At 43.4% G+C, this 27,266-nt stretch overlaps 2 protein-coding genes across 5 annotated transcripts in view; both read right to left on the bottom strand.

Annotated features, from left to right (window-relative positions):
• Positions 1–6,114: 6,114 nt before the first annotated feature.
• On the bottom strand, positions 6,115–14,879 carry apool (apolipoprotein O-like). Of its 4 annotated transcripts, none has more exons than XM_079167880.1 (12): positions 14,821–14,879; positions 13,772–13,870; positions 13,562–13,687; positions 13,023–13,077; positions 12,567–12,665; positions 10,909–11,000; positions 10,700–10,810; positions 9,860–10,046; positions 9,182–9,735; positions 8,998–9,133; positions 8,618–8,719; positions 6,115–6,723 (listed from the first exon to the last, which is right to left on the bottom strand). In XM_079167880.1, exons 1-12 carry the CDS (start codon positions 14,830–14,832, stop codon positions 6,635–6,637), a joined length of 1,662 nt encoding a protein of 553 aa, XP_079024006.1. In that variant the 5' UTR covers positions 14,833–14,879; the 3' UTR covers positions 6,115–6,634. The 4 variants fall into 4 exon arrangements, with proteins under 4 accessions (XP_079024006.1, XP_079024007.1, XP_079024008.1 ...); XM_079167881.1 differs by having other exon boundaries at positions 8,998–9,343; positions 9,404–9,735; XM_079167882.1 differs by having other exon boundaries at positions 8,998–9,277; positions 9,404–9,735; positions 14,821–14,878.
• A 3,685-nt stretch (positions 14,880–18,564) lies between these two features.
• Positions 18,565–27,266, bottom strand: part of LOC306702272 (connector enhancer of kinase suppressor of ras 2) — a gene marked incomplete at both ends in the record, with an annotated part of 55,016 nt that continues 46,314 nt past the window's right edge. Inside the window, 10 exons of the mRNA XM_079167848.1 lie at positions 18,565–18,774; positions 18,879–19,183; positions 20,143–20,896; positions 21,506–21,606; positions 21,749–21,819; positions 23,337–23,408; positions 23,544–23,617; positions 25,119–25,291; positions 25,678–25,726; positions 27,183–27,225. Coding sequence (XP_079023974.1) covers positions 18,565–18,774; positions 18,879–19,183; positions 20,143–20,896; positions 21,506–21,606; positions 21,749–21,819; positions 23,337–23,408; positions 23,544–23,617; positions 25,119–25,291; positions 25,678–25,726; positions 27,183–27,225 — 1,852 coding nt within the window. The remainder of the gene's footprint in view (positions 18,775–18,878; positions 19,184–20,142; positions 20,897–21,505; positions 21,607–21,748; positions 21,820–23,336; positions 23,409–23,543; positions 23,618–25,118; positions 25,292–25,677; positions 25,727–27,182; positions 27,226–27,266) is intronic.

Below are 27,266 nucleotides of genomic sequence, written 5' to 3'. Positions count from 1 at the left end.
TAAACACACTAAATTATGACTTTTTTCAATGACTTTTATTTTTATTTATTTTTTATTGTTTTTTACACACTATACCATTACTTTTATGACTGTTTTTGGACATATACTATGGCTTTATTATGACCTTATTTGAAATACTATTATATCTCGTCTTGGAAGTAGCTAAGCTGCTTGGGATGAGCCTCCAGTGTTTCCTGGAGGACAGAGAGGCAAAAAAACACATGACAGACACTCATTACAAATATAAAAATCACATTATTTGACTGTTCCAGTTTCCAGCCTTGTACAGACTATTACTTGTACAGTCCTCTCAGTTGGTCTGTAGAATGTCGTCCTTTGAGGCTGCATATCTAAAAGTGTGTGACAAATAAAAGCACCTGTCTAAACATGCAACACAAATGACAGTTAAAGTAAAAACCATACAACAGTAATACACATAATTTATAGTTATATAGTTAGGATTAACACTTAAAAGTGGAGAATTGCATAATTTTCATGAATAAAATTGATGCACAGGATTTGGACAAACCTGAAAACTCTTCCATAGTTCCCACGGACCGTGTAGACACCGGTCCGCCTGCAACTGTCTATGCCAGAGGTTCCCAAACTGATCAACGACTGAGGAGCCCAAAATGTGACTACATAGGTTAATCAGTTTATTAAGTCTGTTGGTGTCTCCGGCTCCAATGCTCCAAATTAAGGACTTGGGCCTGTTGGAGTGCAATTGTTTTTCAGCTCAGGTATCAACAGTGTAAAGTGTACCACAGTTTAGAAATCACTGGTCGATTCGATGAAACGCAAAATAAACAAAGTGATCCGAATATCGAGTTGCATTCATTTCAAGTCGAACCATGTTGCTCACGTTCAAGCCCAAAGTTTTCTCTCATCTCATTTAATTTCCATTTATTTTGTTGTTAATAATCAGTCATGTTGTCCCTTGAGCGGTAGAAGATCTAATTGGAGAGGAGTCGATGTGACGTGGTTCTGATTGTTTTCTGCTTGTTTTTTTTTTGTCTTTGGCATTCGCATACACTCGGTATAATTTGAGCACAGATGGCACACCGTGGGTACCGCCACTCATCATGTCTACCAACATGGAATGGTGTGTGTAATATGTTCCAGACTTATTTCAGCAATCACAATGCAGTAAACAAATGGGTTACAGACCAAATCTAGAAATCACTGAACAAACTGAAATGCCATTACGAGCATATTTCTTCCTCCGTAAAGTAGATAATTCTGCCAAACAATGGCGTCGTTACAGTATTCAAGCAGAAGGTAATGTGAGGCCATTCCAGAAATAGGGGCATAATATGCTGTAAATTAAAATTGCGGCATAAATAATAAAACTGCTGCTCTAGATGTTACATATGCAGAGATTAATTGTAGTAACAAACCATATTTAGGCAAGAGAAAATATATCAACAGAATCATCAGCAAGGGAAACAAGCAACGACCGTTGGTTCTTAAACTCTACAATCTTACACTGATTGTAAGTATTGTGTTTATCATCAACTGTTAAATCTCTCCTGCCCATGCCCATTATGTTGTTACTTCCTCATCCACAGGTGGCGTTGATTATCTCTGACAATAGCAGTAGCAAACTATAACAAAAACAATATATAACATCATATTATCTCTCACAACAATCTCTAGTTTTCTCCATCATTCGGGTGATTTTGACAGCAGGATTTAGAAATAAAACAACCTAATAAATTATAATTTTTAGCACTTATACACAACAGGCGCAAAGTTTACATTAGGCCTGCATATTTATATTGTTTACTTAATACTCTTCATTCAATAAGAACATTGAACAAAGGCTGAACTTGCTGTTCATTTGTGAATTTTAAAAACTTACCAAATAATTCAATTATTTTGTTGTTTTTATAAAATTGCTCCAATTGATCAACCACAGTCACAAGGTAGGGCCTGTAATCTCTTTTTGGCAAACGGAATCTGCATGTTTTGGGTTGTATAGTCAATGGCTTTTATAAAATGGGTTTTTGGTTAGATGTCTGAGATAAGTTCTGCGGTTAACACACGCTTAAGACATTTAATGTTTTGTTCTAGGATATAAAATACGTCGTAGATACATAGATACCCCTCTCGTGAATTTTGAAGCTTTTATGTGTCTTATAAAAGTCGGTTACTAACAAGTGGCTAAATGAGACTTCTAAACGTCATCACGCCGACCAGTCTCCCTTTACAGCAGTGTAGTGTGTACTCCACAATCCAAAATCCAATGGAAAAATCCCATTTGCTTAGCTCCAATGGTTTGTGGACTTCAGTTTTGAAGTTCGGAGTTCGGCAGCTTGGCAATCGCCAACTTGGATTTTGACAGTCACAACCTTGTTTTTTTGCAACCAGTGAACGGAATTGACAACATTTGGACTGCGGAGGAGTGACGTAGAGACGCAATATACAGCTCTGGAAGCGACCGGTCAATCATAAGGTAGCCCCGTCCTGAAGCATACTCCTATTGATGCTCTATTTTACTCTAAGTAGGACCATAATTTACTAAATGAACATCGTGCTGTATTGAAGACGACATAAAACTAGCGATTGAGATATAAACAAAAAAAATATTTTTACTGATGCAATGAATCAAGTAAGAAGTAGAGTCATTTTCTCAAAGACAATCGGACTTCTATTTGCAACCAGAGGAGTCGCCCCCTGCTGGCCATTAGAAAGAATGCAATATCAAGGCACTTCCTCATTGGCTTCACTTCTCAGAACCAGAGTGGGCGGAACTCTAAAGCATTTCTCCTACCCTGGGCGGGGTTTTCTCGGTTGGATGCTTTTTCAAATCTAGCTTACTCTTGCTTGTTTCTACAATGTTGCCGACCACAGCTTTAAGCTTTGGACCAATTACTCTGAAAACTAATGAAATTCCTGACCTCAGCTGCACATGCTAATCAATTTCAGCATACTGACAAAACATTAGATTGTGGAGTATACAGTACACATTATTGTTAGCTGCTGCACTCAACATCAGCATGTTAGCATTGTCACTGTGAGCATGTTAGCACGCTGGTGTTAGCATGAGGTAGAGCCTCACGGAGCAGCTAGCATGGCTGTAGAGTGTTTTTCATGTGTTATTATAACTACGTATTCACTAATGTTACTTACTACTTACGTAAAGGAGTTGACTAAGGTTACTTCTTCCACCACTGCTACAATAGGTACAAACCTTGATACAGTGAAAACTTTATGGACATTGAAATGAAGAGATTGCTTCGTCTATTAGCTACACATTCTTACTTTCACTTGGGTTTTTTTTGTGTTTGTTTCTTTATCTCAGAGCGGCTCCTGTTTGACATTCTTTGACCTTTGTCAACAATTGGAGGGGCAATCTCACTTGATCCTATCTTCAGACAATCAATTCAGTCGGCATGTAGCGCGCATGTCGATAAATGTTTCACTTTTTATGGATTGCATCGCATTTAAAAACAAGTTTGGTAATTCTGCCACCAATTTTAAAAAGTCCTCTCTTCTTTGGGTGTTGTGCTGCACGAATAGAGGCTGAGGGGTAAACAGTTTGAGCATGTGTGGGAGTGGGAGTTCGTCTGTGGGTGTTTGACGATCCAAAAGGCAGTGTCCATTCAGGCAGCAGATAAGGAGAGCAATGGAGCAGAGAGCATCAAACCTCAACTCACATCACAGTCCGTACTGGACATCAATCTCCCAGCCAATTATTTCTTCACTTTCTTTTTTTTTTTCTCTTCTGGATTAAAAGCTTGACATTTCTTTTGCAACTGTACTTTGTCAAAAGTTTCTTTCTCTTTCTTCTGCTCTCATGAACTACATATATAATTATTGAATATCTGTGGATGTTGCTGCAACCAAAAGTTATACAGCTATCAGTTGTCTGCAAAACAACCAATGATTAGTTGAGGTATGTGTGCATGATGTGTACACACTGTTTCTGCTGAACAGAATGAGCTGCCAACATACAGACTTTATCTACATCAATGAGAAAAAAAGAGAGGGAACTGTTTGCACAAGACCATGCGCACATACCGTGTACACACACTGACCCCTACAAATAAAGTAGAGGTCGCCATGCACAAGTAAACATATACTGTATTCACAAACACCCTTAAATTGCTTACATAATTGTTATGTTTATATTCTTTACTGATAAATGTGCCATGTGTTTATTTGACCGTGGGGGGGCTCCCTCACAAGCCGGATCCTGGGAAGATAACCACCGCAGGCCGTAACCGTCACACAGTCCTCTGTGGAAAATACGGCTCATGGGGGTGAGAGGTAAAAAGGTCAGGGCTGGGAGCCGTGCTTCCTCTCGGCTGGTCAAGACAAATCTGAACGAGCTCTGGACAACATGACAGAGTCCAGCCTAACATTTGTTCTCAGAACATAATCATAACCGCTGCTTGTGTGGGATACTGTAAGACAGGGGGCCCCATATGTGTAGGGGACCCTTGAGAATGGCGAGATGAGGCTATACTTAGCGCCACATCTTGCCTCACAACACTGAGCCCCAGGAGCTTATAGCAACAAGATGTCCGTGAGAGTGGAAAGGGTTGCGGGGAATTTAAACATTCCGACTCTCTCTCTCTCTGCTCTGTTCTATTCTGATCTGAGTCAATATGTTCCATGTGGTTGTGCTAATGCTGTCCGTCGGTGGATAATGAATCCAGGGCACAAGTTCTTTCTGGAGTTCTTTCTGTTATTTATTTATTTTCAACAGAACATTTGCCGGTGCTCGTCTAAAAAAAACAGCACAGTAACACCAGCCCACAAGTCCCTTAACCCCTCGACTCAAAAGCAGCAGCACACACTGAAGCTCCGACGCCACAGGATGCCTGGTTACCATGTGTGTTTTTCTCCCATGTGTAACAGGAAGGAGGATGAGAAAGTATTGGCATCTTATTGATCCCTCGCTTTAGTTTTCCTCTTGTGCACGCTCACAGAGTCCCAGGGGTCACGACTCTGGTCGACCCCCAAGCAGAGTTTATGAGGTCCAGGGAGCTCCGGTTCCTCTGGGGGGCCGTAAAGAAGCTATAAAGATGTTAACAGATAGCCTGGCCCTTCACTACGAACATTGTGTTCACACAAACGAGCAAAAACATGTGGCACCAAGAAGTAGCCTACACACAGCGTCCCCGGTTCCTCATCAGCATCATTTCTATGATTACTATTTGTCCATTTTTACTGTACGGGTGTGGTTTGTGATTGTCAGTGTCCCAGCTTTTGTTTCAGGAAACAATGAGTGTATCACTTGGGGCCAGATCTACTAGCAGTCACACAATTAGCTCTTTACGGACACTGTGCTCACTTAAACGTCTACAGTACGAGTCAGTTTCTGACTTGGTACAACTTTGGTTCAACTAATTGAGTAAATTGTAGCACATTTAACAAGACGGAGGGGCTATGCACAGGCACAGTGGTGCTTTGAGCTAAACACCAACATATGCAAACATGCTCACAATGAAAACATGCTGCTTTTTGGCGGGTGTGGTGTTTGCAGTGTTCACTATCTTAGTGCAGTGTTTGCAGCCGACATATACTAATTAGCAATAAACACAAAGTACAGCTGATAGGAATGTCATTAGTATAAAACTTAAAAAATAATATATATATAAAAATGAACATACAACATATTTTGAAATATAATACAGAAAACTTAGTACAGGGAAAAGCTTTGTGTAGCAGAATCTAACCAAAGTGAAATCTGTGTGTGCACAGCTGACTTCAGCTACAGACACATTAATGGTTTCCCTGAAGATAAAAGGCTTTTATGTGATTTAGGTGTGATTGAAGATTAAGTCGATCTCCTGTTGAGCAGCTAATTGTGTGACGACTTTAGAGCTACACTTTCATGTCCTTCATTTCTAATGAGGCTTTTGGAGGCGTTTGATGATCATAATTGTTTTCGGAAGGCGCCTTTTCTGTGTCTGATATTACTTGCAGAGCTTTGTTTGCAATGTTGTGGTATAAATTAGAAGTTACGTGCTTGTCTGACAAATGTTTCAAGTGTGTGTGTGTGTGTGTGTGTGTGTTAAGCACTTACTGTGCAGGACAATAAATAACACAACTAAGTAAATGCAACACTGACAAATAAGTTACTTGACAAAGCACAACATCAAATCATGAAAAATATAGATTTATTTTTGGTTCTAAACAACTGGACAATTTGTGATGTTATTAAATGGAACAGCAATCGTCCATCTTGTAATCATTACCAGCACATGTGTAGTAATTTCAGCATACCTACGCAGTGGGATAACTTACAGGAAATAAAGCACCATGCACCCATGATTGTGAAAGTTGTCGCACAAAAGCCAATAATTATTAAATGACAATAATTACAAGAATTCACAATCCGCCGTCTGTGGATGAAAAGACTTGTAAACAGTTGTGGGTTTAACGTTTTCCATGTTTCCGTCTGACACAAACTGACAGTTCTGGTTAAGTGAATTGCTGCTTTACAGTTTCTGTGGAAATATAAATTACGTGGGCCGAAAGAAATGAGAATGGAAATGTTGATGGAAGTCTTCCTAACTCTTGCAAAATGACCTATTTACTCAGCATCGCGCTACAGAGCGTCTGTAGATCTGAACGCGACGCGAGGTGGCGGTGTGGGAACGAGCGGCCCGGCTGTGCTCTCTCAGCTGCGTGTGCTGTACAGGTCTTCATCCTCCGGGTTGGACTGGCCAAAGTCCAGGAGAGCAGGGTCCGGCTTGAAACCGGAGCCCCCTGGAGGGCAGCAAGAGAAATGCAAGAAAATCTCTTGTCACAAGCACAGAAATATTACATGTTAAACTTTAAGGGATTAGGACAGTCCAGACTGACAATACATCCATAAGAATCCACTAAAATAACTACAAAACTCATGTTAGAAAAATAAATACTCTTAATTCATTAAAGAGTGACAGTGTCCTGTCAATCGTCTGTGATCGTACAATACTAGTGAACTAGTTTTCACTACGATGGGCATTGATTCTTACAAAGACACACCGCATCGCTCCCTCTGGAAGTACCAGACCGCCGAGGGGATCTGGGTGTGCTGGGTCTTGTGCATGTATCTTCCGTGGAGACTGATGCTAATTGGAGTAAACAGACGGATTCTGCTTCATTTTTTTTTGGTCCGCTCGGACTTCAGTAAAACACCTGCCATGACAGAGTTGAGTCACACACACACCAAAGTCACAGCGACGCAGGTTCAGAAACACTGGTGAGACAGGCCCACAGTCAAAACACAGCAGGTGCAGACTTTACGGTTCAGCAACGTAGACAAACAGCTATATATTTATCATGTTTAGATATGAAAAATATTGAATTATTTGACTATTCTGACTCATTGTACCCTAAAATAACTTGAGAAAGGCCCCCGAAAAATATGTAACACAACTGTACACTACATACTTCCTGTGTACTTCTACTTTTAGTTCAGAGTAAACATAGTACATTTACCTGAGAGAGAAATGTTGCTGGTTACGTTGCAGATTTGACTAAAAAAATATAACAATCCAAATACATATTTATATAATACATTATTATTTATTTAACTATCCAGCGTCATGTTAGAATTGAAAGCTCCCCTTTGAACAGATGTTACATTTAAGTGTATTGTGCTGATGATTCCTCTTTCACTTTGAATGCAGGACTTTTACTGCAGGAAAAATAATCAACTAGCCGTCCATCTTCGACCACTGCCAACACCAACATTCCTAGTTAGAGAAAGGGTGAAGAGTAAAGTACATTGGCGTTCACCAGGGGCCTCCAAATCACAAACTCTGCCTCTGATAAACACGCCCAAGTCACGGTTACTTGCGGTCAGAAACATCGGTGAAACACTTAGAGGTCATTTCCAAATATTAGACGCTTGATTTGGCGTAGCTGCTAAACTGTGATAGAGCGTTGACTTAATCAGTGGAGGCATTTAGCTAGCGGTAACGTGATTATAATTTTAGCATTAAGTCAGGCCCCGGGAAAATAGTCTTACTCACTGGGGGGAAAAAACACCCCAAGTCACAGCTTTACTTGAGGTGAACTTGGCTCCAGTTCAGTTCTGCTCTTGTCTATCTGCTTGTGTTGACTCCGGGGAAGTGAGGAAGACTTCAGCTCTAAAGGGAGCTGAAGACGTGCTGGACTTTATTAGGTTTTGTTAGAATACAGCGTTATGCAATATGGGATCACTGCATCGTAACATTCGGGTCAGGTTAAATTCAGGCTGTCTAGAAGGGTCCAGAAACATGACTTACGTTTTCAAACAGCATATAATGAAATGTGGACTCTGGTAACATTACATCAGGTTCCTCTCATGGTTTATTTGGTGAATATCATTCTTTGCGATCCAATAGAAGACTCCCACAGGTTATGGTTCAGTTAATAGCTCGCAGAAATCATTCTCTCCTGGATTTGTCAAACTGGAATGTTTTTCCCTGGACTTCAGAGCTGGCTTGTGACGCAAGACAACTTTTACTGGAAACTGGCGGTCTGTCTGGAAAATGGACACCACGCGTACTAACAAGCACCAGACCCGACACATTCAGGAGCCTTGGCGTTCAGGAAATTCTCAGAACAGGAAGCAGTGTGTGTATGCTTGTGTCTCGATGCCCGACTCTCAACCCGGAGCAGTTCACTGTACCTTGGCTGTTTTCTGGTGCAGGCTGTTGAGGTGGTGTGAGGGTCTCCTCCACAGCAGCAACTTGTGGTGGGTCAGTTAACTCAGCTGATTCAACAACTGGCACTGTGGAGTCATATCAAAATACAACAGAGCATCAGCAGCACGTACATGAACTGATGTGCTTCCACCTTTATGAAAGCTATTGTAACTTCATTATTATATTATTATAATATAGTAATGACATTCTCAGCAAACGTTCAGCAATGTTGTCAGCAACCTCTTGACAGTATACAAAGGATTGGTGTATTGTACTCGACGGTCCAGTACAATAGTTTTAGTAGAAACTATTGTACTGGACTTGTTTCTGTTCTTTGACACTACGGGCAGAACATGTATAGTACCTGTTGGCTCATTTGAGGCCTTTGGAGCTGGTGGTTCCTCAGAGGAACCAATGGAACCGACTTCAGCGGCCTCCACTGGAGCATCTACTGGGGCAGCGGACTCCACTGGGGACTCCACTGGGGCCTCCACTGGGGCCTCTACTGGAGCCTCTACTGGGGCATCCACTGGGGCAGCGGACTCCACTGGGGACTCCACTGGGGCCTCCACTGGGGCCTCTACTGGGGCATCCACTGGGGCAGCGGACTCCACTGGGGCCTCCACTGGGGCCTCTACTGGGGCCTCTACTGGGGCCTCTACTGGGGCAGCGGACTCCACTGGGGACTCCACTGGGGACTCCACTGGGGCCTCTACTGGGGCCTCTACTGGGGCATCCACTGGGGCAGCGGACTCCACTGGGGACTCCACTGGGGACTCCACTGGGGCCTCTACTGGGGCATCCACTGGGGCGGCGGCCTCTACTGGGGCGGCGGAGTCCACTGGGGCATCCAACTCCACTGGGGCGGCGGCCTCTACTGGGGAGGTGGCCTCTACTGGGGCAGACTCCACTGGGGCAGACTCTACTACAGAAGCCTTTAACGTCTCTGGTTCTAAGCTTGGCGTGGGCTCGGCTGGGCTGGCGTCAGTGGAGATATCCTCTGCTGCTTGTTTTGTGTCCGAGGGCTCCAAACTTTCAACAGATGCACATATTTCTTCAGAGGTGGCCTTTGTCTCTACTGGCACTGAATGAGCCACTGGATCTGGACAGGAGAGGAAATATGGCAAAACCAGCAATATCAGCCTTTGTGTTAAACAAAAGAGATGTAGACAGAGAAACAAGCAGACAGAGACCAACATCTACATCAGATTCCTCTCATGGTATACCTGTGCTGGTCTCTGTTGGGGTGTGGTCGGGGTCAATCTCTGTGAGTTCTACTGATGACGGCTCCTCTGTTACGACAGCAGACTCATCAGAGACAGGAACAGACTCGGCTGATTCAACCTCCGTCTCTGGGATGGTAGAGCTCCGGTCTGAGCTGGACTCTGAGGCCTCCTCAACTACTGCAGCTGTCTAACGTGGACAAAGAATCAAAGTAATTCAAACCTGTTTAACGAGGACTTGCATACATCATTGTACATCAAATTACGATTATGGATTTCACCATATCATCAATCACACCTAAACTGTACTTTACATTTACATTACATGTAGAAACCGAATAAAGCACTACCCAGCGTTCAGAACATTTCAGTTCTAATAGATTAGATTTATTACACTGAATGGAGAGGAGGGGACGGGGACATAATTGCTTACATTAGCATTTTACATTTCAGGCATTTAGCCGACACTACGGAGTGATTGCAGTGAGTTTCATTTGAAGATAACAAAGATCTCCAAGCCACGACGTATGAAGCGCAAAGAGCCAAGTAACAGAAACAATACACCCGTCATGAAAGGGCAACTTACTGGGAAAGGACATTAATTACAACCCTTTCGAGACGCATGAGGGATTTCTTTTGAGAAGGTAAAAAGTGTAGACCGGAAATTCATTCAGTGGAAAGGGAGTTACCATTATCTGGGTTGAACCGCTGTTTTGGTTTCAGTCACACACACACAGACACAGTGAAAACAGCTTTACAGTACGTTATACTTAATAGTTGCTGGTTACATCTCTATATAATATTCAGATTGAATCTTTTCAGTAACTCAGTGTGATTGTTAACCTGTGGTTGTGAAGCAGCAGTCTCTTTGATGTCGTGGGACTTGGAGCTGAGCAGTGAAGACACTGCAGCGCTGCTCCACTGCCCCGCAGCATACACCTTCTTACCCGTCACCTTGGGAGCACAGAAGACACTTAGTGTTCAACGTTTGTTACTGGCATTAACGAGAGGTCAGCATTTTTTTATTTTTTATTTTTTTTAAAGTAGGGTACCTTGAGCACAGCCACCGTTTGAGCCGGGTAGCACACCGACGCTCCTGCACTCATCAGGCCCAGTGGAACGGCTAACCTCTTGAATTGAGAGCCTGAAATAAAGTTTACAATGAAGAATGGAAATCAATCTAACTTGGCACAGATTAAAACCTGGAGCCAAACACAATCTGTGCCTGCTTTTGAGAAACGTCAGCTAACCGACTCCCCACAGAAAGCGAGCGCAAGACTGCTGAGCGAAAACGGAAACAGAAACTCAACTTCACGCGTTTCTTATGAGTTGTGCTTCTTTGTTGAGGTTTTACGGACTAAAGTGGCAAACTGTGGTCTGCAAAAAGCTGATAACCTGTGACAGCTGTGTGTGAGACGGAGTAAAACTCTGGTTGAATGTGCTTGAAGTAGAACGGTGTCGTACATGCACCTGCTGTATGACAAGGATGTTGTGTTTCAGAACGGGATTGAGTCTAAGTCCGAGACTTGTATGCTAAATTAACACGGCATGTATCATTTATACATTCAGACGTCCACATTCTGGGTGGCACGGTGGACAAATATGAGGATGTACTGCGTACAGCTGTTACTACCGCGCAGCTGCACGGAAAAATGTCATTCTAAGCTAAAGAGAACCTGAGCTAGCTTGCATGCTACTATGATATTGCAAGGGACTCATGGCAGATCCTTTTTTTTTTTTATTTATGCAAAATTACCAGTTTCTAATACAACACTGATACATCTACGTATGAGTGTAGATTTCCTGCGAAGAACATTCCTACAGAAGCATGAGTTATTTCCCAGTATTAATGGCACAAAGGGAAATACCCCATGGTTCCATAAGAAAGGAAACAATGCAAATTGTATGCAATTTGAAAAATGTGATGATAGTTATATGAGCATATGCTTAAATATCGTTATATGTGTGATGGGACTCTATATGACCATTTATGTAAATACACAAACCACATGTTTAATTGTGGTTTGTTTATTATACCACACAACTTCCCTTCTCCGTTCTCTACACTGGCTCCCTGTAAGAGCTCACAACCAGTTTCAGACTCTGGTGCTAGCCTACAGGGCAGTGAAAGGAACAGCTCCTTCCTATCTCCAAGCCATGGTGAAGCCCTACACCCCCGCCCGACCACTTCGCTCTGCTGCCTCGGGGCGACTGGTTGCCCCGAGGCAGCAGAGGTCCCTGCGGCCGATCGACCCGGTCACTGCTGTTTTCTGTCCCGGCCCCACAATGGTGGAATGAACTCCCCACTGACGCCAGGACAGCGGAGTCGCTGCCCATCTTTCATCAGGCTGAAAACCCACCTCTTCAAGAAGTGCTACCCTGATCCTTCCACTTAGCACTCATTGTATTCAAATTAGTTTGTTGCACTTATTGTATTCCTTTGTTTCTGCACTGTACTCTTGCTCTGATTTATGCTCTTAGATGCTTGTTTAACAAAGGAGATGCACTCATGACTTCTGGTGACTAGTAGTTCTCTTGAATACCGATGTTGAATACACTTATTGTAAGTCGCTTTGGATAAAAGCGTCTGCTAAATGACTGTAATGTAATGTAATGTATACTATTCATATTGTTGTATGCACAAATAAATAGACAGATTAATAGATGACAAAACAATCGTTCCCAGCAGGCCTGAAGTGTGACCGGTTACCTTTCCGTGCGAAGAACATGCCAAGCAGGCCAGCCATGGTGACCGTTCCAAATCTGGGTAGAAAACCCGGGGGAGGGTCTTTTAAGTAATAGTACACATCTGGGAAACACAGGAAAACAGTAAACATGATGTCTGACCCTCTGCTCATATTGTCATAATACACTTCACAAGCAGTAGTCACAGTGAGAGTGGTAACATAAATAGTAATACTACTACAAATAATAATAATAGTAGCAATATTATCATTACTGGATAGTAAGATGCAATAGTGCTTTTTCTGTGAACTGTGTGAGATAGTGTAATGTAACCGTACATACTGTAACATCAACACATCAGCTCATAAACAGATGACTCTGGTACACTATGTGAGATGTGCTTCTAGGGTGTCAGTACAAACATGGGAGTTCAGGGCACCAAGAGTTAAGTTTTGAGTTTTACTATATGCATTTGACTCACCTTCTCCTCCATAATATATATTAACACTTCTTGTTCTCACAGAGACACAGGCGCCCTGCAGGGGACAAGTGAAGACGCTGACGTGAACCACTACAACAGGCCATCAAGAACACATCTACATCTGAGTCAGTGTGAAGTGGGGTTTTTTTTTTGTTTTTCCCCGTCTTCCACAGTATCAAACTGCCAAATCTCCTCGCAGCAAACCGTGCAGCTGCTGAGTTCACTGCATGAACACTACTTCCTGTCTGACTCCTGAACTTTGCTGTTTGCAAAGTGGTACCTGCACAGAGCACTCGCAGCTCGTGGGATTGTGCTCTGTAACCACAACAAAATCAGGGTTGGAAAACTAACACTTGCAGGTTGCAAGATAAGACTTCTTCGATGCGTTTTAGCTTCGGTCCTATTTACATAACACTCATTTACATCCATCAAAGGGTTGTTCGTTTTCGGGTTTTGGAGTTTGAAGACAGAATGTGAAAGTATGCGTTACGTTCTGCAGCAAGTGGTGTCTGTAAATACACACAGCGAAGTCGAAATACCTTGACAGCCTGGACCAATGGTAGCATGCTCTCTCTCGCTGTAGTTAACCCACTCTGAATGACACCCGGCCTCTCTGGAACAAACTGGGCCTGAGCAGACGGCGGCAGCGGGCTGTAGATGTTCAGCTGGGGACAGAGGCAGAGTCAGCACGCAATTGCGACGAGTTTTTCCCTCATATCAGACCTGCTGACGCGTTGGGACAACCCTACCTTCTCTCGAGTAACCAGTCCATCAGCGGGCACTTCGCTCAAAGTGTACACACGGATGGAGGCTATGCCCATCACCGCCGGGACGGCCACCATCACCACCTGGGACACAATGAGAATGGATTCACCGTTAACTTTAGTATCTGTCAACACACAGACACAAATCACTGCTGGGCAGATGACTCACGAGGACCAGTGGTTAAGATAGTAGATCATTTACAATGTACACATACTCCTTTAAAAGTAAAAGTCCTGCAGCCATAATTTCACTGAAGTAGAAGAGCATAAGTAGGACAATAGTACATTATTAAAGCATCTAAAGTCACGCTCACACATTATGCAAGTGCTGCTTTTCCCAGTGTTATTCTTGTATGATCACATATTTATGGACTAATATTATGAATTGCATTGAGACGTATGCTGCACCTAAATGTTGCAGCAAGATCAGCTGGAGCTCATTTTAATGACTGTGTGTACAGTTGGGTACTTTAAACTATAACATGCGTCATATTTTGAAACTGTACTTAAATACAGCGCTTAAGCTTGTGTGTTTAGCTACTGTTCACTGCTGTAGTCAGCGTGTTTGACAGCCACAATATGTATGAGGTAACTTACAATAAGGTCATATGTGGCGTTAAGTTATACTCATACCTTTAGTGTTGTAGATAACATACAACCTACGCTAAGCTAACCTACGTCAACTGTAACGTCTCCTCTGACTGCGTTAACGGTCTTTCAAAGGCAAACGAAGCAACGGCTTACAGATATCATCTGTTACACATGCTAACAGATAGTGAACGTTACTGTTAGACTGCTGTCAGCTAGCTAATGTAGCGTGAGGTACGCGCCGTCTAGTTAGCATCCACCCCTCCGGCGAGGCTAACACAGGAGACAGACTTAGCAAAGCGATATTCATGCAGCATAGCGTTTAACGTCTGGAAAGTGAGTCAGTCCAAGTTGGCATTAACGCCCCCGGGACGGCTGACATGGACTATATACCCGCTCATTCATTGAAAATATACTTTGACGAAGAAGAAATGTCATGCATTCACCTTGGCCGCCATGACAGCGCTCCTCCTTCCTCTTTGGGCTCTGAGGAGCTGCTTCGAGTGGCTCAAACCACGGTCAGCTACCGCCACCTAGTGGACTGAAGAGGCTCCTGCAGCAGCTTTGTGCTGTGGTTAAAATGCCAACGCACTTCCACATTTAAGGGCAATTGTGCAAGATATTGTGGTTTATTAGGGGCAACTGTACAATGGCCCCAGACCCAAAGGGGCTCAAAAGCTGGTAATCTAATTAACCGTAAATGTGGCACGGGTACAATGGTAACTGTGGTGAATCTGGTATTATTCTGTGGCCATATCTTGCACGCTACAACATTTTTAATTGATGTGCTCATATGTTCCTAAATTATGTTTATTCAAATTACTACAAACTACCACATATTAAGTATTGTTTCAGCATAGTTGAGTGCACTGGTTGCGATGGATAATGGGGACTCATGGGTGTACATGCACATTGCACGGAGGGCAGTAGGTGGAGGCTCAGAAAGTAAGGGCCCAACAGTCAAGTTCTGCCCAAATAGATTAATCTAGAATGAAATGGATGCCCTGTGTGGATGTATGCATGATAGTCTACAGCTCTTTAGGTGGATGCTTATGAGGAGTGAGCCGGTAAGGGTCCAGCTGATATACATGTTGTATATCCATATTAGCTGGTGCCGGAAAAGACCATATGGCCTCCTGGTTTATGAGATGACCATACAGAACACGCTGTAGTGCTGTTTCAATAAATCCAAGAAAGGGTACGCATATACAGATCATAGCTCATAGTGCAGAGGATTCAGTTTATTGAAGTCAAAGTTTAACAACTTAAGTTTACAATCTGTATTTTTTGTAATATATATTCATATATATGAAACCAAAAAAGGCTACTTTAGGAAGAATAAATGTAATTTTCTTTCTTTTTTAATATCATCTTTAGTCAGTTTAATGTACAGAATAACAGTAAGCTAATATTATCCTTGAAAAAGAGCAATATGTTCCTTTTTTAATGTCGCAGTGCAACTTACATCTTACACACCTGTGCAATGTACCATGAGGTGTACACCCCTGAAAGAACACACAGTGGAATCTCCCTTTTCGGCCTGTTTCTGCAGGTCTACACACACAAAGGTCTGGGGAGGGATAATACAGTCTGTGCCTACAAATCGTAACTCGCACTTCCTTACCTACAGTATGTCGCCTGCTCAGCGGAGCGGCGGTTGGAAAAAGAAGACCACTACAGATGAGAAACAGAGAGAGGCCTGCAGACTAAAACTGTATTGTAGCTCTTCTGCAGCTATGTGTGTGTAGGATCGCCAGTATAGCTAGTCCATTGTTGCCAAAGAGAGGGTTGGGAGGCACAGGGAAAGTGCTTGCATCATTTAGTTTCTTTGTGGTACTCTCAAATTAACCATTCAAAAAAACATGACCTATATCTCTGGGGTGTGTTTGATATTTTTTTACGACAGTGTGACATGATGGAAAAAAAAAAACCTGAACCTACACTCAAAGAACTACAAAGAATAAGTACAGATAGTGCTGGATGCAGCAGGTGCTACGCATGTCTCTCAGAGTCTTCGACACTGGGGGGCACCGTTGAGTCCTTGGCCTGATATTGCAGATGAAATGATTCATCCAAGTTTCACAGACATTACAGACCGTTTAGTGTGGAGGTCTTTAACTGCCCGGTCCACCGTATGCTTGGGAGGGAATGTCGAAATAGCTTTCCTTTTAGACGTAGCTTGTACTGTCGTCTCTCAGGTAAGATTCCTGAAGCCTTTGGACACGTGTCAGCCTCTCTATGTAAACCAAAAACACCTAATTGAAGCCTCCTAGTCGGATGCTAGAGGAGGATCTGCATCAGATTAAGTAACCGAGCAGCAAAAAATGCCTGCCGCAGTTATTGTACAGTGTGTGTGTCTTCAAACACTATCTAATGGAAACAGAAGAATACTTCAAATCTATGAACATACAAATAAAAGGTCATTCTGCAACAGTACTTTTGCATGTATCATGCGCTACAAGTCTAATTATCTTGCAATCATGAGCTGAAGATAAAAAAGAGGAGGGGAGGGGTGGGGGGGGGGGGGATAAAGAACAGAAATGATCCACAATAATTTACCCTGTCCAATCAAATCAGTCCCAGGACTTTTCTCATGCAACACATCACCAGGAGAAGGGTCAGCCGGGATGTAAAAACTGGCAATCAACTGTCAATTATAGTGGTTGTCGTTGTTGTTGTTGTTGTTGTTGTTGTTGTCTGCCTCCTAGTTGTTCAACTGCTAAACACCCTGCATCTACAGAGTGAAGAGGGGGACACTGCAAAACCTTGGCATAGAATACATCATACTTTACATTATATCTATGACACAAAACGTAAATAGATTTATATATTCTTCTATGTTTAAATATATTTGTAGACTGTACACAAATCTTTAGAAAATGAGACGGCAAATGCTTTTACCTGATATTTTGAACAGCAATGGTAAAGAGGCCGATGAGACATAGACCCTGTGATGCAGCCAATGAGATATAGAGATATAGAAAGTGCATTCTTTGTAGTGAGTGACTCCTTTGAAAAGAACTCTCTAGCTCTTGCATTCGCTGTTTGAGAATAAAAAATTAAAATTAAAAAAAACGGATAGAATGTCTTGCACCCACGCAAATACATACGCTCTGTCTTCCCTCCGCTACCTCTAGAAACATATCACAGTGGTAGTGGAACGCAAACATTTACATCAGTATACACAGCAGTATACACATATACACAAGTCTTTGACGACTAGAGAGCGAGAGAGGAAACAAAGAAAAGAAATAAGAAAATAGAAGGAGGAGATGGACAGAAACACAGAGAGGAAAAGAAAGAGAGGGAGAGAGAATACAAACTATCAGAGGAGCCTCCTTCTGTGGATGAAATTGTGTGTGTTTTTTTTTTTTTTAACAGTTCACAGCTTGAAATAGTGTGCGACTAGCCGACACAATGGTTCCTCAATGCTTGTGACGCTTTGCTTTCGTTGGCTCCCAGATGGAACCAGATGAACAGATAAAGCCGCATTGATGGCGTACCTTTTCACAGTCTTATACTAAAAGTCACCGCTCTTACTTTCCCCACACTGTCCTGTCTGTAAGATCAGCCCGGAATAACAAGCGAGGTCCCTGTAAATCAGCGAGATATGCAGTGAGAGAAGAAAAAAGAAAAGAAGAAGAGAAGAACGGGGGAGAACTGGTGGCTCTGGGTGCAAAGTTCATCAGTACAAAAGTACAGTGCTGTGGTGAAAAGGATTCTCCTCTGTATTGCTGCTACATAGCTCCCCCTGCCCCCCTAAAATCAACAGGAAAGAAAATAGCAAAACCAAGGGAATAGAAAGGAAAAAAACGTGTTCAAAAGTCTCCTTTTTTTCCATTTTGCTCGACAAGCGTGTGGAGTTTATGCTGAGTTCCATAGACAAAGGAAGATTAATGCGTTCTGTTCAGGCATGCAATAGGCACCCTGTGGGGTCCTCAGGATTATCAAAAGTTCATACACGCAGGTCTCAGACTGTTCCCTCTATGATATTTACACATCTTACAATATGTGTGTGTGTGTGTGTGTGTGTGCGTGTGTGTGTGTGTGTGTGTGTGTGTGTGTGTGTGTGTGTGTGTGTGTGTGTGTGTGTGTGGTGCGTGCTCCGAGTCGTGGCGACTCGGTCGATGTAAAGCTCTCTGTGAGTGAGTGTGTGTGCGTCAGTTCAGTCTTTGCTCGCGCGATCCTCCTCACACGTGTGTCTCAATGAAGGAGTGTGTGTGGGTCATGAGCGGCACGGCCAGCGGGGAGAGGTCGTCCTGGCCGTTGGTGCCGGGACTGAGCTGGCAGATGTCTGTGTAGATCTCGCCGTGCCACTGCTTCCACTCTCTGAAGGTCTCGGAGCACAGGCCAGGGTCCTCCAGGAGGGCACAGATTACCGCCAGCTCGGACTCTTTGGCCTGGGGGAGCGAAGAGACACATTGAATCCTCACACATCTAATTCCTCTGTAAATCCCCTGACTCTTTGTTGTGTTTTTGACAGAACCCTCTGTTTTTGCGCTACCTTCAAGGTGCTGCGGAGGGCTCGGACCCGGTGCAGCCTGTCGTTGAGCAGAGGGTCCCTCACTCTCTGCGTGAAACAACGTCGAAACTCCTGCCTGCTAGAGGGTTTGGGCTCCCCGAGGGCCGTCACGTTGGCTTGCTCCAGGGCCCGGTACAGCTGCTCTAGCCCGTCCGGCGGCTCCGGCTCGCGGCCCTCCGACACCCGCCGCTCCCTTCCCTCCGACACCCGCCGCTCTCTGCTCTCAACTCTCAACTCCCGCAGGTCCGAGACACCCAGGAGAGGGCCGGTAAGAGTCAGGTTCACTGCTAGAAGGACACAATGAGCTTCAATTGGATATACAGCGGTGGGTTCAATGTAGAGCTGGTTGATGATGGTTGACAGTTGGTAGAAACAAAACAAGTAATATGAAGATGTCAACTTGGGCTCGGGCTCACTATCTTCTGACATTTTATGTATGCTTGAGGCCCTGAATAACAAATACTGTTGTAACAAGGGTCAATACCCCCAGTTTGAGAATAATACAATTAGAGATACTATATATAATACTATATATAATAATAATATCACTTCAATTTTATGTCACTTTATAAATGCTAAATATTGTAATGCTGACCTCTAAGACCAAAGTCAGCGGTGGACTTCTGAAAAATATAACCAATTCAAAATCACATTTATAAGCAAAGTTATCGAGCTGATAATGTTCAGTATGTTTTATAATAATACATATGAATGCATCAGTGGCAATAATCCAACATGTAAATGTTTCCCGCTCACACGGGCCTGTTTTCTACATCATGAGGACTTTTACTTTTGATACTTTGGGAAAATTGAGCAAATAATAATTTAACTTCAGGAAGATTTTCAAAGCAAGACTTTTACTTGTAATGGAGTAAAACTTCTTCCACCACTGCCTGAATGATAAAATCTTAGCCACAATACATTCATAATTTCGTTATGCTGTCTGTCTCCTCTACCCCAACATCCTGTGTAACATGATCTGCCCAGGTCCACTCTCACCGCTTAGCCTGTTTACGTGACTTTCTAATATACGTCGGTACTTCGTTAGTTGCAGTAGTGTAAGTTCTGAGATAACACTGTCTTAAATTAAAGAAATCATAATGCACAGCACACTTATTCTCATTCTCCATATCTCATTAGCTCGTTAAAAAGTCTATTCCTCTGCTGACAGAGAGACTTTGTCACGCGTTTGTGCACGCTGCCGCTTCTTTCCCCGTACAAAATAGATAGTGTGTCATTTCCTTACCCTCCTCACCCTCTAGTATATCTGCAGCCTGCCCCTCCGCCTCCTCGTCCTCGCTCCTCTCCTCCATATGAGCTGAGGTGTGTAACAGCTTTCCTGGAACGGGGTCCCTGTTCCTGGGCAGACTCTGGCTGCGCTGCTTGTGAGAGCGTCGGTGCGAGTGGCTGTGCGTGTGCGGCCCTCGCTCCAGAGGGAAGGGCCCGTCCCGCTCCCTGTCCCTCTCTGCGGCGTGGTGTCTCCGTACGGGCAGCGTGGCCTGCCTGCGTCTCTCGGGGGACATGCCCTGTCTGCCCAGACCGCCGTACATCCCCATCTCCCCGGCCATGCTCCCCATCAGGCCCCCGTAATCGCCCTCCCCCGGCGCCGTCTGGAGGAAGTGCAGCCCCGCGCTGGTCAGAGGGGTCTCTATGAGATCCTGCCAGGAGCGCCGCTCACGATGGGACGAGCGGCAGCCGGACGAGTGGGTGCTGGTGCTGCCCGTGCCCGTGCCCATGCCCATGCCGTCTCCACGCTGGTCCTCGGCCGAGGAGTGGGAGTGCGTGGACTCGCTGGAGAAGTGTCGGCCGTGCTTGGGCTCCGGGAAGGGGCTCGAGGAGTTGACCTGGAAAGGGAGAGGGGAGCTGGAAGAGACCATCTGTGGAGGGATGGGGGAGGTGGAGGCACTCATTGATGGAGGGAGTGGGGACGGAGTGGAGCGCATGAGGCTCATGGAGCTGACTGAGCGGGGCAACTGGTCATAACTGTGAAGGAAGTTAGCCTGAGGGCCCGAAGGGTTTGCGAGGTGGACAGGTCGGTCAGTAATGGAGAGGAGTGAGGAGGGATGCATAGAAGTTGACAGACAGGTGATACACGGATACAAGGAAAGTGTGACCCGCAAAACAAGGAGAGGGAGGGTGTGTGCAAGGAGGGAGAGAAGAAGAAAGAAGGACGGGCAAGAGGGCAGAAATAGAACAAAAGATGAGCGCAAAAAAGCAATGGGATGGCAGAATGACTGACATGGCTGCTGTGTGGCTCAGCCGGGAAAACATGGTACCAATGCCACCGGACCGCTATGCACATGTCTGAACATCCTCTGAGTAAAAAGTCTCTTTCAGCGTTACATTATCTCTCAGAGATGTGATGAGCAGTGGCATTTGTCGCCACCTAGAGGTCAGATTGTGAAGATGTTCTGGCAGCAGATTAAAGACAAGTGATGCGTCTTGGCTGCTAACAGAACCAGATACTCACAGTCTGATGTTTTATTAATGCCGAGAGCTCTGGTCTATGCAGCCCAGAGAACTGTGGGGCTTTTAGGAATAAAATATTCTCTCAGATTCAAAGATTGTGTGGAGTGTGTATGTGTGTCTGTGTATGTGTGTGTACTTACTGATGGCGTGCGGTGATAAGTATCACAGAGGGATGAGAGTCCCTCCTGTTTGAGCGTCATCGAGCCATCGACCTCGTCTTGATCGCTCTCACTCCAGTAGTCTGGTTTTGAGATAAAAACAGACAAGAGACACGCGCACACACACACACACACACACACACACACACACACACATGTACATGTTAGCAATTCATGGGCGAAAGCGTCATGTCGGTAAGAGCTAGAAAAGTGAATCCGTCTCACCTTCGTCATGGCGAGGCACCTTGTCATCTGGTGTGTAGCCGATAGCAGCTAGGCCCAGTCGGTTCATCCACCTTTAGGACACAAGGAAAGGAAAGAAGAAGACCGCAAAGGTGAGGTGCATAAAGTGAGGAGGAGGAGGGCGTCAGAGGAAAGATGAAAAGAGGAGGAGGAGAAAAGATGGGTTATACTGGGTAAACCGTAAGTGATGCATAAAAAAAGTTACACTTTAAATAATTCAAGTGGCGTCTCTGAACAGCTGATATCTGTCTAACGGGCTCCTTCCCTCTGATGAGGAGAAAGAAAAGCATGGCGATAATTAGAGAGATGGGTGCAGAAAGAGAGAAGTGACAATCCTCTGTCCTATGCGTTCTCGCTCTGCGTCCAGGCTTCCTGTCCTCCTCCCGCCCCTCCGTCAGATCCCGGCTCGTCCTGTGACTCTCTGCAGACACCGAACTACTAAGAACAGAGGCCCAGTCTGTGCGTGAGGAACAGGAAACTCATCATACTTAAGATTCAAAAAAAGTCTCTCGTTTCCAAAAACAATCCCATGAAACGACCAAAACTAACTATGAATTGATCCTAACAAGTGTTGTCTCTGTAGTCAAAGCCTGCTGTCGCTTATTCCTCTGTGCCATAGAGCCCCATTGTTGTCCAAAAACTATTAAATTCACATCAGCGAGCCACTGTTGCCCTGGGTGACATGGTCCTTCATGAAGATGAACATGGGCGCTGTAGTCTATTTGGAGTTGATCCCACATACACAGCTCTGTTGCCAGAGATACTTACTATCACATCACATGAATATTAATCCCTGGATGAAAATAGTCCCAAACAAAAGCACTATTTCCTCCTGTTTGTGTAATATTTGCTAAAAACACTACATATGTGTGAGCCATTTTCAAAGATTTTGCCAATATAGGTCTTTTCATCGGGATTTGCTGTGAATGAGGAAAGATTTAGAGCAAAACCAATCAGTTTTGTCTTGAATTCAATCTTCAGCGTAGCTTTTTATTACAATCGAGCTAGTTTGTAGATCGTTTTCACTGCAAGAACTTTCTTACTTACATTACATATAAGGCCATTTTTCTGATTCCTATAGCAACTCCCAATTTATTACACATTACATGCAAATGTGTGCAATGGCACTGTCGCACATGAACCTCCCAGCACAGCATGGAAGTCAAATATAGCTGGTTAATTACTCTCCTCCAATTATCTCACCGTGTCATTGAGGAGAGGTGTGGATAATTAGAGCTCATCAGATAGCACTCCTGCAAATATCACTACGATCTCCCTCTCACACGAGCGCACACGTGACACACACACACACACACACACACACACACACACACACACACACACACACACACACACACACACAGAGAGTTCTACATTTAACAACAGGGCCAGGTTCATGCCTTATTCATGCGTCGTGTTGTGTGGGCTGCTGCCTTGTGTAAACTTGGTTTACTCGGCTAAAATATTCATGAAAGGACATGTGACGTCCCCAACATCTGACTATTGTCCACATCAAGACGCAAACACGCGCTCAAGAGACTTTTACAGAGACACACACACACTGGCTCACCTGTTCATTTCCTCAAGACAATCTGTGGCGAAGAAGAAGCTCTTGATTTTGGGATGACAGGCTTTAAAGGCACTGCAGTCGGTCGGGGGAGAAGAAGACTGATTAGTGGGGGGGGTGTTTTGGCGTAGGTGTGGGTGCGTTCATGTTGTGTGGGTGAGAGCAAATGTGGTTGATTAGTAATTTCAGCGACATGTGAGGGACACTCACAATTTCCGTCTGCACTCTATGGCTCGGTCTATTCTGAACTCGGGGAGGCTGATGAAGCCCTCAGCCTTCTCATCCTGCAGGCAGAGACAGATGGAGAGTGGTGGTACATCATCAGCACACAGAACAAAATGTCATCCATACTGACATACCAATTCTATTTTGGATGGTAGTAGTCTAGTCGAGCATATGAAAACAGCATATGCTGTTTATATTGGCTCTTTTCACCCGTTGACAGGAAAAAGATAGATGAGATATGACTGTATTTGCTTTAAAACTGGGGTGTGTAAACATACTAACACATACACAATTGATTTGCAGGCTTTCTTCTTCATAATTCATAAAATATTTTAAAAATACATTAATCCAAACGTCTAAACTACACCGAAGGTCTTACAGTGACTTTTTGTGTTTGTCTGAGGTCAAAATTATCGAAATTATGAATCGATTGTCGATAGACAGGGAGTTTATCTGCAACTATATTGATAATAGATTCATGGTTAGCTGCTTTCCTTCTCTTATATTCAATTAAATGGAATATCTTTGGCTTTTGGCTTGTTGGCAAAACAAGGTATTTGATGAAATCACCCTGGTGCTGATGGAAATTGAACTGAACATTTTTCCTCTTTTCTGATGTTTTATTAACCAAAAGATAACTCATTTAAATTTAAAATAACTGGCAGATTAATCAACAATGAAAATAATCATTACTTGTAGCACTAGTACGAAAGCACAGAAAGCGCAAATGAAGAGATGGCAATGTTACATAAAAACAATATTTATGTTTAGTTTATTACGTTTATTACATCAGGGACACAAATACATTCATCTCAAAAAAGAGAAGAGATGTTCTGCACCAGATTTATCTACTAGCTATTTCACATCTGCAGTTCCTGCAACTGCATTGTAATTATTATGTTATAATGTTTAGATATAAGATTTTTATATTCGTAACCATGAAACCAACACTTAGTGTTACGCTTTTCTGAAAAGCTGGTAGACACAAAAAGGGGGCCATTCACATGTTATAAGAGCTTGGGTCTCAGCCCACCTTCCACGCATTTAGATTGACAACAATGGATTTGAGGGCGCAAAATACAGCATGTGAATGGCCCATCGACCACTTCACAGTTGTACATGTAAACATATGGTGTCCCAGTTTATTTCCTGTTGCAGTGTATGTGAATGACATATGCTGCAACAGGAAGTAAAGATGGACCCCAGCTGTTGCCCAGTAATGCATTTCCATTGAAACGGTCTATACGGGTCTTTCAACTCAACTGCATCTTTTATTAGAAATGTAAAATGCCCTCATCTTTTAAGGTCTATGTCCCCAGTTTGGCAAGCAGATATGCTGTCAAATATTTAAAGTCTCTGACCTAACTCCAGATAACCCTGATTACATCGCCCGGGTTATTTGCTCAGACTTAAGAAAGCTCCTTTCAGAGTCACAGAAGACATTATGAAGCTGATTTTAACCTTTAATTCCATTGTTTTTTTAAGTCTGATTGCAATGTATTAGTTGTGTCAATAAAGACAATAAAAAACTCATAATGACAGTTGAATGTGATTCCTCACGTTTTGGTTGGTGTACCAGTAGAGGCAGGACTCTTTGAGGATAAACCAGTACTTCCTCCATTTCTGGGTGAAGTAGCCTTTAGCATCCTTCTTCTTCCACAGCCAGCCCTCACAGTCCCCGTGGCCCAGGTCCTTACAGGAGATTCTCCTTCGACTGGCACTAGTGAGGGAACCTGCAGAGAGAGGAAAGGATGTTTATACTGAAAGGGATTTTTATCGCATTTGGTATTTAATTAGGGAAAAACACTGGTAATAAAAAGGAGAAGTGTAGCCATTTATCCAGCACTTCCAGTGAATCTGGCACTAACAGGCTGAATCTGAATGGCTGGACTCTTTTCAAGTCTGCAGTGGCTCAGAGTAGCTTTTTCTTAATGTAAAATCAAATAACAACGTGAACTTAAGCCTGTCAGGGTTAGATCGAGACTTCAGTCATTTAGATTTAGACACATTTTTTGGATAAAAGGTTCCCTCTTTCTGAAGCTACCTATGCTAACATACATGTAGCAGCAGAACTGTAAGGATCATACACAAGAAAGAGAAAATGCACCAGTGTGTTCACCTTTACTTCTCCTTTTGGTTTTTGTTCTTAGAGAGGTGTAATGGAAAGACTAGAGGGGAGAGAGAAAAAGCATGTTAGGATTGGTGTTGATGCACGTAGAGAGGTTGCAGCAAGTTCACTTTCCATGTTTAGCTTATTTTTATTTCATCCAGCACACAGCAGAGAGGATTACATGCACAGAAGGATTACAGTACTACAATACAGCCAGGAAGTGACCCACAACCTGTGATGGAGAAATATGAGCCAGAGACGAAGACCCACAGTGATGTCAGGATGTCCTGAACTATATCACCTTAACTACTATCTAATTGTAGTCTTTTGAAAACATTGACATGCATCAAAAGGTTCAAGACTTAGTTTAGAGATAGTTCCTCATAGGCTACCTTATTAAGAGGCATTGGTAGTGAGATGGACCCACCGCTGCCAGATTCAATGTTGATAGGAGTGTCTCTGCTGTTTTTAGCCATGCTATCAGCATGACAGGCATGACTTTCGCTGAATAGCAGCTACCGTTGCCATAAATTACAACTTGCATTATTATTTGACGCTAAAATGTAACAAAAGAGTCCGTAACTCAGTAATGTCTGTTATACAGCAATAACCATCGGAAGTTAGCTAACATTAGCTAGCGTTAGCCGGCGTAAGTCTGTTTGTTGCCTTTTGTTGCTAATGAATAAACTTTTCATTTGCGAGAGGAAGAGCATTGTCTTTGTGCTTTCAAAGTTACAGGGTCTCACTTTATAACCATCTGTTGTGTTCAGCAGACACACCTGAATTGCACACTATCTAGAGCATCTCAAAGAAGCTAATGGGAGTTGGATACGTAGCCATGGGTATCAACATGAACAAAGCTGAATACACCGTCTGAGTATTTATTTAGGAGACAAAGCCGAATACATATGTTTATAGTGGAGCTGACTCATTGTGAGCTACAGCTCAGAGTGCTTTGGAGGAGAGACGAGGGCTAATGACTAAGACAGTGTCCTGTGTTACAGTAACCTGAATATGGAAACCGATTTACCTCATCTGACCGTTAGCTTTTATTAAATTATTACAGTCCTGATTGAATTTCATCTCAGGTATCTCTCCCATTCTTGTCTGGCTGTATATGTGATGTCTAGCTTTACACTCAAGCTCCATAAAACAGTGAATGTGTACTTATTGTTGATGTGACTGAAGCCTCTGTTGCATCAACATAAGGTTTAGTACCACATGCTACCAGTCCCAGCTGTGGCGACATTGGTACAGCTGTCTCTTTGTAAGGCATTGCTTGGCCTATGTACTTTTATTGTTTGTGTATGTCATTTCATGTATTTGTCTATCTGGACCCTGAGTCTGAAATAAAGTGTATCTATCTATTAAAATGCAGTTTGAGTCAGAATCTAAATGTGCTGGAAAGACAGCATAATTTAAAAACCAGGTAAATAAACCATCAGAACTTCAGATTTATAAAACATCTAAGAGATGTCAGCCCCATAGCACTGTCTCACTGTCTGTTCTCCTACCTTCCTCATGGAGGCGGCTCCTGAGCTTCCTGAGCCGGAGTACCTGCAGGAGGACAGACAGGATTGGATGTAACCACAAAACAA

The sequence above is a fragment of the Pholis gunnellus genome (assembly GCF_910591455.1).
Source record: "Pholis gunnellus genome assembly, chromosome: 10".
In the NCBI taxonomy this organism is placed as follows: domain Eukaryota; kingdom Metazoa; phylum Chordata; class Actinopteri; order Perciformes; family Pholidae; genus Pholis; species Pholis gunnellus.
This window is presented reverse-complemented; position numbering and strand designations above follow the sequence as displayed.

Bases quoted from the DNA above. Each gene is read 5' to 3' on its own strand.
- apool (XM_079167879.1), bottom strand. The intron at 11,001-12,566 runs GTAACCGGTCAC...ACTTTATTTCAG, and splicing joins CATGTTCTTCGCACGGAAAG to GCTCTCAATTCAAGAGGTTA. The intron at 9,736-9,859 runs GTATACCATGAG...TCTCCTGTCCAG, and splicing joins CCCAACAGAGACCAGCACAG to ATCCAGTGGCTCATTCAGTG.